General features: G+C 45.3%; 1 protein-coding gene across 1 annotated transcript in view; it reads left to right on the forward strand.

Annotated features, from left to right (window-relative positions):
- Positions 1-12,881, forward strand: part of KIF26B (kinesin family member 26B) — a 569,059-nt gene that overhangs the window by 260,429 nt on the left and 295,749 nt on the right. Inside the window, exon 4 of the mRNA XM_007990011.3 lies at positions 8,183-8,349. Within this exon, the coding sequence (XP_007988202.3) occupies positions 8,183-8,349 (167 nt within the window). The remainder of the gene's footprint in view (positions 1-8,182; positions 8,350-12,881) is intronic.

The raw sequence follows: 12,881 nt of genomic DNA on the forward strand, positions 1-12,881 counted from the left end.
AAGTAAAATCTGCTGGTGAAAATTTAGTCCCCCTAAAGCTTGTGATTAGAACCACTTAGTGTGTTTTCAGCCACTGCTCTTAGACGGTGACAGTGACACATACATGTAACCAAGATAATGAGGCCTTTCCCCAGCACTGTAGGGTTTTCTAACGTGTTAGATGGATATTTGGAGGTTTTCTCAGGAAGAATCATGTATCTTTCACAGTATTGCAAGAGAAGAAATAAATTCCTAAGAGTCTAACATGCAGATGTAAGCCATAGTCCTTTAAAAATAAGACTTTTGGCCGGGTACAGTGGCTCACGCCTGTAATCCCGGCACTTTGGGAGGCTGAGGTGGATGGATCACAGGGTCAGGAGTTTGAGACCAGCCTGGTCAATATGGTGAAACCCCGTGTCTACTAAAAAAACAGAAAAATTAGCTGGGCATGGTGGCCTCCACCTGTAATCCCAGCTACTCGGGAGGCTGAGGCGGTAGAATCGCTTGAACCCGGAAGGCGGAAGTTGCAGTGAGCCAAAGATTGTGCCACTGCCCTCCACCCTGGGCGACAGAGCAAGACTCCATCTCAGAAATAGATAGATAGATAGATAGATAGATAGATAGATAGATAGATAGATAGATAGAGATAGGCAGACAGATGATAGATAGATAGATAGATAGATAGATAGATAGATAGATAGATAGAGATAGGCAGACAGATGATAGATAGATAGATAGATAGATAGATAGATAGATAGAGATAGGCAGACAGATGATAGATAGATAGATAGATAGATAGATAGAGATAGGCAGACAGATGATAGATAGATAGATAGATAGATAGATAGATAGATAGATAGAGATAGGCAGACAGATGATAGACAGATGATAGATAGATAGATAGATAGATAGATAGATAGATAGATAGAGATAGGCAGACAGATGATAGATAGATAGATAGATAGATAGATAGATAGATAGATAGATAGAGATAGGCAGACAGATGATAGATAGATAGATAGATAGATAGATAGATAGATAGATAGATAGAGATAGGCAGACAGATGATGGATAGATAGATAGATAGATAGATAGATAGATAGATAGATAGAGATAGGCAGACAGATGATAGATAGATAGATAGATAGATAGATAGATAGATAGATAGATATAGGCAGACAGATGATAGATAGATAGATAGATAGATAGATAGATAGATAGATAGATAGAGATAGGCAGACAGATGATAGACAGATGATAGATAGATAGATAGATAGATAGATAGATAGATAGATAGAGATAGGCAGACAGATGATAGATAGATAGATAGATAGATAGATAGATAGATAGATAGATAGAGATAGGCAGACAGATAGATAGATAGATAGATAGATAGATAGATAGATAGATAGAGATAGGCAGACAGATGATAGATAGATAGATAGATAGATAGATAGATAGATAGATAGATAGATAGAGATAGGCAGACAGATGATAGATAGATAGATAGATAGATAGATAGATAGATAGATAGAGATAGGCAGACAGATGATAGATAGATAGATAGATAGATAGATAGATAGATAGATAGAGATAGGCAGACAGATGATAGATAGATAGATAGATAGATAGATAGATAGATAGATAGATAGATAGATAAATAACAAAAGTAAGGCTCTTGATTCAGAATTATGCAGTGAGGCTCAAGTTTCAGGAGAACACCCTCTAATAGTGGACTGTAGGGAGGGCTCCGAGGGCAGTCTCGAGTTAGGAAGTGGTCCTGAAGGAGATAGTGAAGGGAGGGAAACTGAATTGAGGGCTGACACACCGCACAGAAGCCACCTCAGCTGAACAGATCACCATTCCAAACCTGGCTCCTCCTCCTACTAGCTGGTTTCCCTTGGGGAAGAAGCTCAACCTCTCTGACCCTCAGTTCCCTCTTTGGTGAAATGGTTGAATTGTCTTGGAATCCACAGGTGACAGCCTCAGGACTGCAGTGAGGAATCTGTATGCATCCACTAAAGTCCGTCCTTAGCTCTGTCTTGTGGCTGCTCACCTGGCCTGGGGGCCAGAGATGGGGAGGGAGAAGGGGCAGGATTCCTCCGGGAGCTCATCCCCATGCCCAGTAGAGTTAGCATAGCCAAGGCTTCCTGGCAGAGTTTTACATCCAGAGTGATCTTTATTATAGGTAGCAGGAAGAAGCAGGTCCCTCTTGGAAAGACTTGCTTTGAAGTGTGGAGAGTCCACTGACTAGTGGAAAGGCCACTGCCTTGAGATGAAATTCCAAAGCCAAAAGGAGAAGTGCTGTTGAGGAGGTGGGATGCGGGAGGTCAACTCCTCAAATCAATCCCTCCAGGAATTCAGGGGAAGCCACTCTTGAGAACCAGCTGGAGGTGGGAAGGCTGAAGAATGGAGGGACGGAGGTGGGAAGGCTGAAGAATGGAGGGACGGAGGTGGGAAGGCTGAAGAGTGGAGGGACGGAGATGGGAAGGCTGAAGAGTGGAGGGACGGAGGTGGGAAGGCTGAAGAGTGGAGGGACGGAGGTGGGAAGGCTGAAGAGTGGAGGGACGGAGATGGGAAGGCTGAAGAGTGGAGGGACGGAGGTGGGAAGGCTGAAGAGTGGAGGGACGGAGGTGGGAAGGCTGAAGAGTGGAGGGACGGAGGTGGGAAGGCTGAAGAATGGAGGGAGTTCACGGTGAGGGCCCGAGGTGCATGAGGCTCATTTGTGTTGGTCTGAGCAGGACTGAAGCCTTGGGTCCAGGGCCTCTTTCCTTCAGAAACAGTCGGAAGTGACCAAGCTTCAGCTCCTCCTCTTCCCCAGGCCTCAGCACCCAGGCCCAGTGCTGTGGGGCTCACGCATGGGAACTGAGAAGGGGAATATGGAGTCTTCCTTCTTGGCCCCACAGAGGCCTCTTTGACCTCAGGATTTGGCTAGAAACACATTTTGGAAGCTTCCTCATTTCCAAGTCACAGATAATATTTGTATACACACACACACACACACACTCACACACACACACTCTCTCTCTCTCATTTTAGAGAAGGGGGAGAACATTTGTCTCTGGCTGACTACAAGTTTCTTTATCTACCTTCCTTTCAAATCTCCTAAGGACAGAGACTAAGCAAAGTTTACTTTTTGTCATCCCCCAAGTCTGTCTGGTGCTCAGGTTATTCAGTAAACTTCAGTAACTGAGGTCAGATGGTAGAAGGAAGGGGAAAAAAAAAAGGGAATCAGAGGCCTGTGTTTCCAGCTGAACTTCCTTACTTGGCAGCTGAGTGGCTTTGGACCAATCATCGGACTCCTCTCCTCGCCTCTGTGTTCTCATCTGTGAAGTGGAAACAATAGCCAACCTGTCTACATAACTGAATGTTGTTTCCAACGAGCCTTCTATGAGGAGGAAGAGGTTTATCAGCAGCAAACGGATAGACACATCCGAGAGCATCCCTGAAGCTGTGAATGGCTGTTGAATTGTCACAGAATATGGATCACTGCCATTCTTTGCTTGACATAAAAACCACTCAGGGACCAACTGTCACTGTTTCAGAGAGCTTCAGAAAGAATTTGGATTGGAGTGGTTCTTTCATAGCCAGATCTCATACAGTAGGTCATTGTTTTTGTTTCTTTGATTAATAGGACAATTCAGTTACAACCGATGGTATTGTAACCCTGTAACCCTCGAGAGGGTTTGCAGAGCTAAGGAAAAGTAAATTCCTGTTAACAAGCATCTTGGTGGCAAGCAAGATGGCACCTTGGTAAGAAGTTATCCATCAAAACTCAGCACTCCAAAGACCTGCATGCCAGTGTGTGTGGGAAAAACGACACTCGGTCTAACAGGGAGGCCCCTTCTCTCTCAGAGTCATCTACAATGGACATGATTGTAATTGTTGAAGAAGCTACAGCTGCTTCTACTGACAGCAAGCCTAGCTCTTCTGTTTTTCAGAATTATAAAAATGCAGCTAAACAGAGATGATGGAAGTTGCTTTGGGAGAGCTATCTTGCAGACTGTCTTTGCACAAGATATTGACAAGAAATGTCTACACATTTTTAGAGCCTCTTGAATCTTCAGCATCTGGTTTTTTTTTTTTTTGCCTGACATATACTAAGCACCCAACACGTGGCTGTTCACACAAATGAACGAACAAATGAACTAGTAGACTAACAAAGAGGCAGCTCTTGATCCCCAAACATTGTGGAGCCAAAACCCTATACTTTGACAATGATGAGGATGCGAGAAAAGACTGTCATATTTTAAGAATCAAACAAAATAGGCCAGGTGCGGCGGCTCACACCTGTAATCCCAGAACTTTGGGAGGCTGAGGTGGGCAGATCACCTGAGGTCGGGAGTTCCAGATTAGCCTGGCCACCATGGAGAAACCCCATCTCTACTAAAAATACAAAAAAAAAAAAAAAAAAAAAAAAAAAAAAAATTAGCCAGGCGCAGGGGCACATGCCTGTAATCCCGGCTACTCGGGAGACTGAGGTAGGAGAATTGCTTGAACGTGGGAGGCGGAGGCTGCAGGGAGCCAAGATTGCGCCACTACACTCCAACCTGGGCAAGAAGAGCAAGACTCTGTCTCAAAAAAAAAAAAAAAGAAAAAAAAAGAATCAAACAAAATAGAAAAGCAATGAAATGTTTTAAAGAAATGATTCTTACTTAAAAGACTTAAGAAAATTTATGTAGATGCACGTGAGCAGTAGAAAAAGAATAGCTCAGATTTATTCCACAAACATGTTTTGAGCATCTTTGTGTGCCAGCCGTTGCATTGACCTTGGTATACAGTGATATACAGAGCAAACCAGCCCTAGACCTAGAGACCTGGGGCTTTTGTGTAGTGGGAGAAAATGACTTACTAATAAATGCATGATATGAACCAAAGCGGAGATGCTGAGGGAAAAGATTGAGGCGCTGTAAAAGCATCCAGCCGAGGAAGCACTGGCTGGAAGAAGGCTTCTCGGAGGAAGTGAGGCTTGAGCTTACATCTGCAGGAAAAGTAGGAGCGTTTCACTTGGAGAGCAAGGGCCCCATGGCGGAAGGAGCAGGAGGTGTGTTTGAGGACCTTGCCGGAGGCTGGAGCCCTGGAGTGTGAGACTGAGGGCGAGGTAAATTAGCAGTTGCTGTAGCCAAATCATGGCCTGTTATTTCTGAAAGTCTGTAATCTCTGAAGAGGATGCTAGGCACATATACAAATGAGAACATGATCTTTTAGGTGGTGAGAGTCTATAGAGTAGGCATTTGGAGGGATGCCGTCTCCCCATTGTGGAACCAGCAGAACAAAATCTAAAGAATGCACAAAAGAAACCAAAAAAATGAGCTGTCAGGTTCTAAGGAGGGAGAGAGTGTGATGGGAAGCACACACCATGAGAAATAAGAACATGACCTGCCCCTGCCCTGTCGTGATACTGGCTGTGTCTGAAAAATGGAGCAGGAAAGGCAGCGTGACTAGGAAAATGTGCAATTTTAATTTTACGTACCATTTGGTTTCTTTTAGAAAATATTTTCTAAGATAAAAAATGCTAACATTTGTGAATCGTGGTAGTGGATACATGTGTATGTTTTATTGTTTGATTTTTTTTCTATATATCATATTTTTTAATTAGAAGGGGAAGATTTTTTTTGTTTTAGTTAGAAGAGGGGCAGTTAGAGGAAGGAGGTAGGTGCTAGAAATGGTTTAGGAGTCACGGTCCTACTCCTAGATACAAATTGGCTTGGGCAAATTGCTTCTCTGGTCTTCAGGTGTCTTATCTAAGGGGAAGAGTTCTGAAGATGATGATGTTGGAAATCTCTTCTAGCTCTAGAACATTCTGTGATCCTAATTTTTGAAAACAATCGATGATTGAATAGTTCTATTTATAGGCTTGGGAATTCAGTGTCTCATGCCCACTAATCCCCGATTCTTTAAAAGTAAGAGAAACAATCTTGCTTGGCACAAGACAGCCAGTAGCTCTCTAGTCAGGAAGCTGGTGCGTTGAAATTCATCTGCCTGGTGACATTTTCGAAAGCTGTGAACCCACAGGTTGCTCACATCCCTTCTGGAGCGGATGTGGGAATCTGGACCCACCCAGAAAGCTATGCCTCTGTGTCAGGCATCCTGCCTTCGCCACATGTGTTCCAGTGGCTTCTCTCTGGCTTTGCAGGGCACCTGCAAGACAGTTTATGCATAAGGAATCCCTTCCCTCCAAATTTTAGATGAGAAGCACAGTAACGAAAGGAAACAACCCAAGCAGACTGGCTTGTTTCACATGTCACCGTGTGTCAAAAATCAGATGTATGTCTTAGATTCTTGGGGGGAAAAAAGTTGTCCCATGAATTTGGGGGTTTTGTTTTGTCTTTGGACATGGTCCAGGAGGCATGATGCACCCCCTGGAGCTTCATCAGTACTATTGAGTGGGGATGACGGTGTGCATCATCGCGTCCTCAGCTTGCCAGTTGTTTCAGCTGTGCCCTCCAGGCCGCCCCGTTCTGCGGGGACAGTAGCAGCCAGTGGACGGGAGCCCGCACCCCACAGCAGCAAGGAAGCCCGAGGAGAGGCTCTGCGGGCTCTCTGCTCAGTCAGCAGGAATGTCCTCTGGGCCAGCAGCTGCCTTTGCAGCCTTGTCTCCAGTTTCTCTCACTTGGGTCAAGTTTCCTTACAATGCGTTGAATGAATGAGAATAAGAAAGTGTGTGCTGGCAGAGTTTCCGTTGAATAATGCCAAGGCTTTCCAAGTAAGAGCATGAATTTCAGCGGAGCAAAGTTCCCAGTCAATGGGACTCAGAGTAATGGCTATTCTGCTAATAATGAAAAGTACAAATGTTTTTACTTTTAAAGGTTCACAAATGCGCTGCTCTTAGGGCTCGCTGGCCTACTCAGTTACAAAGTGGAAACTGTTCCGGATCTTTGCTTTATTGCGCTTGTATTTAGTAGGTGATTGGAAACATTCTCCACTTAGCATTTAAGGGTTTGAATAGACTGGTGACTTTTTTTGAACTAAAGTTTCCTCTTTTTTAAAAAAACTAACATTTTTCTTTTTTTTGCAAGTAGACTGCAGATTTAAAGGAACAGGTTTTCCAAACACTTAGACTCTGCCTGCATCATTATTGTATTTGCCGTGGGGTTTAGCACTTTTCCAAAGTATATTTCTTTTTTTTTTATCTTTTTTTTTGAGACGGGAGTCTCGCTCTGTCGCCCAGGCTGGAGTGTAGTGGCACCATCTTGGCTCACTGCAAGCTCCGCCTCCCGGGTTCCCGCCATTCTCCTGCCTCAGCCTCCCGAGTAGCTGGGACTACAGGCGCCGCCACCACGCCTGGCTAGTTTTTTTGTATTTTTTTTTTTAGTAGAGACGGGGTTTCACCGTGTTAGCCAGGATGGTCTCGATCTCCTGACCTTGTGATCCGCCCGTCTCAGCCTCTCAAAGTGCTGGGATTACAGGCGTGAGCCACCGCGCCCGGCCCCAAAGTATATTTCTACATAAGATCCTTGTTTTGCCCCAGAGTTTGGTTCTTCACAGCTTATTATGTAGATTTAGGCAAAATGGACCCAGCTCCTTCCACTAGAACTTTCATTATAAAGGCAATCATTTCAAATAAAACAGAAGCCATTTATCTTAATGAACCAGCAGGAAAATGAAGTCTGTTTAAATGATCTCAACCCTTCAAAAAAAATTGGTAATTCATTGTGGCTATATTTATTTTTATTAGTTTCTCTGTGTTGCCTGCTTTATTGACTTTCCACAGCAAATCATCACCACCACCCCACCAAATACTGTTGTATTTTGATTCTTTATGTTCCTTATGAGCAGGCTTACTTCTCCCTTAATCAAACTGTGGCTTTGCCCCACTCCTCCCTTTCAGAGCATTCGGGGCTATTTCTGGTAAGAAGTCAGCATTAGTTAATGTTACTGTTCTCATCTTGGGCTGCAAAGAGTGCATGGATAATGGTTCATGTTTTCCCCTCCAAATGGAGGGAAGACACAGACATAATTGAAACTTACAATGTCAGGGGATAATTTTATACCATTATTTTTAATGAAAACGGGGAAGTATCTAGCTAAAATGCTGGAAAACAGCCTTCTAGTAGCCCTAAGCCCCCATGTGTAACTGAATGCAGGTGGGATGGAAACCTGTTCCCTCTTGCCTCCCTCCCCCAAGTAGAGAGATGCTGTCAGTGGTCAGGAAATGCAGTGAGCCACAGGTAATGAGCTCCGTATCCATTTTCTTTGTCAGATCTCGCAGCTGATGACAGAGAGTGGCCGGGAGGGGCTGACAGAAGCAGTGCTGAACCGCTACAATGCAGACAAGCCTTCCGCCGGCAGCGTCCCAGCCTCCCAGGGCTCCTGCGTGGCCAGCGAGACTTCCACAGGCACGTCGGTGGCCGCCTCCTTCTTTGCACGGTAGGAGAGCTGTTCAGATCCTTGGTTCTTTCCGATGGGCCCACCTGGTTAGCCTCGCACGTGGACTAGCTCAGCCGAAACACTAGGAGGAGTTTGGGGCCATTCTGTGACGTCATTCATTAAGACAGGGTTTTTCAACCCTGGCACTTTGACATCTTGGGCCAGCTAACTGTGGTGGGGACTGTCCTGTGTGTTATAGGAGGGCTGCAGCATCCGTGGCCTGTACCCCTTGATGTATGCCCATAGTACCCTCCTCATATCATGAATACCAAGCATGTCTGCAGACATTGTCGGAAACCCCGGGGTTGATAACCGCGACTCTCTTGACGTGCAGCTCTGCAGATGGTCCTCCCCAGCACGAGGACTTTGTAGAGGCATCCTTCTGGCGGGGGTTTCCAGATTTATCTTCTCGTTACAGAAATCGAACTGCTTAAAAGCTATTAAATGGATGGCAGGTTTTTTTCCCCCCTTCTTGACAGATTAGCCAGAGCGTTATCAAATACTATCCAGCTAATCTTGGGAACTTTAAAAACACAAGAAACAAAAAAGGTATTTCAACAATGTTTTCTGCCTAATTTTAGCAACATGGCAGAGACGGGGTGGGAGACGAAGGACAGCTGAGCAGGAAGGGACTTCAGGCATTGTCTGGTTCCATCTCCTTATTTATGAACGAGGAAACCAAGGACCAGGAAGGTTCAACTAGGAGTGAGTTTATAGCACAGTCAGAAATAGAAACCAGATTCCTCTACATTTTTCTGTATAACTCATGTTTTAATTTAATGCCCAGAACTGAACCTTAAAAAACTTTCTCCGCCTAAGATTTGCAAGCTCCTGAGTAAATAGGACACAGAATAAATACAATAGCATCAGATATGAAATCACAAGACCCTTTGGGTTCAAGTGGCAGTTCTGCCTCAGTTTCTCCATCTATAAAATGAGGATAATACCTACTCTGCAGTGTTGCTCTGAAGACTAAAATAAGGTGGTGATAAATTGTAAAGTACTGTAGAAATGGTTACTACTATGTCAGTAAGAAGGAATATTGTGTGGCTTTGCTTGTTATCTTTATGAATGGTAACATCCAGAACACAAATGTGGGGAAGGGGCTCTGATTAGGACAGTGGCAAGGCAGAGAAGGTCAGAGGGCTAAGACCCTGGATGATGGAACCCTAAAGGCAGCACACGGGGCTTGTTGGAAGACTGGCTTTGAGGGTCTTCACTGTACTTTGGTGCTGTGATTATTGTCCTATGAACGCTTGGGACAACTTGAATGTGTGGGAAGTAACAGGAAATATGCACAGGCTGGCCACGCAACAGTGGGGACCATTGTGTTAGCCCTGTCTGGACATGAATCTCTTTATTGTCCCAGACCATGAAGCAGGGAGTCCAAGCTCACTGGGAGGTCATGTCCATGCCGTTTAGGGAGAGAATGAAGAGAGGGAACAGTTATGAGGACATGTCACAAGCACACAAGCTCCTAGGAGGTTATTAGAATGTGTCCAAAGGAGGCTGACCGAGAAGCCATATAGCATGGCAGGTTCAGTCTGGAGAAGAGAAGGACTCTGGGGTACATCATAGATGCCCTCAGCTATCTCTCGGGTTATTGTATAAATGGAGACTTGGTTGGTTCAGTAGAACAGCCAGGTATGTGGGCAAAGGCTAAATAACGAGGAGGAGACGGACCTCCCAGCTCAGAATGAAGAACTTGCAATTCCAATGGCTTCAGGAGAGAATGAAATTTGTGTCCATAAGGGAGATCAAAGCTATGTTGATGTCGATCCTGGAGGGAACATTCAATGCTCAGATGGGAATTGACTTCTGATGTGCCTTTCTAACCTGAAATTCTTTGAATGTGGAAAGTCTTCCGTTCAGTTCCATCCAGAGAATTTTACAGAAGGTTGACTGACTCACAAAGTAACCCCAAAGAAGATTTGAAGCAGGAATAAATAAGAGGTGAGGGTTCCCAATGGGCAGAATTTAAGGGGAACTCAGGTTCTCCTTAAATTCTAGGTGCAAGGAAACCAGCAGCATCTTTGGAGCTGGGGAAAGGATGTGGAAATGAGACAGGCCTGGGAACCTCAGTAGTGCTGGACGAGTGGTGTGCCTGAGGCCAGAGGTCAGGAGATCAGGGGAGGATTTACAAACAAGCACACACACAGCAGGGAAAGGAATGACAAATCACTGTGAAAGCCTAGGGTGGAAGGGAGATACTGAGGCAAAACCTAAAAGGTATGGGCCAGTGATGTCAACTGGGGCAGGCCCTGCAGGTGATGCTAGCGGCAAAGACTTGAAACTCACTTCTTCAGCATGACAAGGGCTTGCAGTAGGAGCTTTCCAAGAGCTGGAAAGGATCCCTAAGGCTCCCCAAATCTTCATTATTACTTTCTGTGTAGTGAATGCTGATAGCACTTGGAGCTTCATGGTATAAGCATTAAAAGTACATGGTTTGTATTCAAAGGGTTTATACTGTACAGTGGGAAACAAGTACCAGGTGAAAAAGAACAATCTTTCCATGGATTTTTCCCCCACTCTTTACTCATGACCATAGTCTGCCCTGTTATTCTCATCATTATTGATGACAACTATTGTTAGCTGGGCTTTCCCACCTCCCAGTGAGGGAGGCAACATATTAATAACCGCCCTGTCACTGAGGGTACCCAAAGCGGAAGTGTGAATGACTGGCTCCAGGCCCATACTGTCAAGAGACAGAACCAGGGATGTACCTGACATTTAGATCCCCAAATGTCCATGTGATAAGCCAAAACCTGCCCAGCTTGTGCTGTCAGTAAACTGGGTTCAAAGAGCCTTTTGGTTTTAGCTGAAGCAGAGCTGTGTAAGGTGATGGTAATGACAGCTTTTGATAAGTGTCTGTCCTCATAGGGGTTTGGGGGCAGAGTCAGCTCCTACACCTCCAACCTGTGCTTACCACTTTCAACTCTTCCTGCTTGACTGCAATGGAGACATAGTCCTCTGAGTCTGCAGGGCCCTGGAACTCTCCTGCAGCTCCAAGTCAAGACACAAGGGTGGCCTGCTCTCAGGAAGCTGTCCTGGGCTGGGCGTGGTGGCTCACCCCAGTACTTTGGGAGACCAAAGTGGATGGATCACTTGAGGCCAGGAGTTCAAGACCAGTCTGGCCAACATAGTGAGACCCCGTCTCTACTAAAAATACAAAAATTAGCTGGGCATGGTGGTGCACGACTGTAATCCCAGCTACTTGGGAGGCTGAGACATGAGAATGACTTTATTAGGGAGGTGTAGGTTGCGGTGAGCCCAGATGGTGCCCCTGTACTCCAGCCTGGGCGACAGAGTGGGACTCAGTCTCAAAAAAAAAGAAAGAAAGAAAGAAGGAAGGAAGGAAGGAGGGAGGGAGGGAGGGAGGAAGGAAGGAAGGAAGGAAGGAAGGAAGGAAGGAAGGAAGGAAGGGAGGGAGGGAGGGAGGGAGGGAGGGAGGGAGGGAGGGAGGGAGGGGCGAAGGCGAAGCAGCTGTGCTGAGGGCCATTTCATTTTATATGGGAGGGATGGCATTTGCCGAATTTGTGGCCAATGTGACTGGTGTATATCGAGCACTGAGTGGGCATCACTCACTATTAACTACCTCTTCATATGCAGCCTCCCTTCATCTCACAGTAACCCTGTGAGGCAGAGCCTATCATTTTCTCTGTTTTATGGACAAAGAAGATGGTTCCCCGAGTTACTGACCCAGAGCCACATAGCCGGGAGTGGCGGAGTGGGAAATCCATCCTCATTTTCCTCTCACTTGAGACCCCATGTTCCTATTCTCTGTGCTAAACAGACCCAGTAAGACACTTTATTATAGGGTTTTTTTTTTCACCATAATCATGAACTGATGTTTGCTTATAAAACAGGTTTGAAACTAGTAGGCCCTGTAATTTGTTTGAGAAAATGAGTAGAACAACAATAACAAAAACAACAGAAAAACCCCTAATTTGTTGAGGGTCGCAGATGTCCACTTTTCTCTGTGATATTAATCTTTATTTAAAATGTATTTATTTTTATTTTAAAATCTTTTTTTGAGACAGAATCTCACTCTGTTACCCAGGCTGGAGTGTGGTGACATAATCACAGCTCACTGCAGCCTCAGCCTCCCAGGCTCAAGTGAGCCTCCCACTTCAGCCTCCTGAGTAGCTGGGGCCACAGGAATGCACCACGGTGCCCAGCTCATTTATTTTTATTTTTTGAAGAGATGGGGTCTCCCTATGTTTGTTGCCCATGCTGGTCTTGAACACTTGGGCTCAAGCAGTCCTCCCACCTTGGTCTCCCATAGTGCTGGGGTTATAGTCATGAGCCACTGCGCCCGGCCTAAACTTTATTCATTTATTTATTTTTGAGATGGAGTCTCACTCACTCTGTTTCCCAGGCTGGAATGCAGTGGCACAATCTTAGCTCACTGCAACCTCTGCCTCCCAGGTTCAAGCAATTCTGCCTCAGCCTCCCGAGTAAGATTACAGGTGTGCACCACTATGCCCAGCTAATTTTTGTATTTTTAGTAGAGATGGGGTTTCATCATGTTG

The sequence above is a fragment of the Chlorocebus sabaeus genome, chromosome 25 (assembly GCF_047675955.1).
Source record: "Chlorocebus sabaeus isolate Y175 chromosome 25, mChlSab1.0.hap1, whole genome shotgun sequence".
NCBI classification, from domain to species: domain Eukaryota; kingdom Metazoa; phylum Chordata; class Mammalia; order Primates; family Cercopithecidae; genus Chlorocebus; species Chlorocebus sabaeus.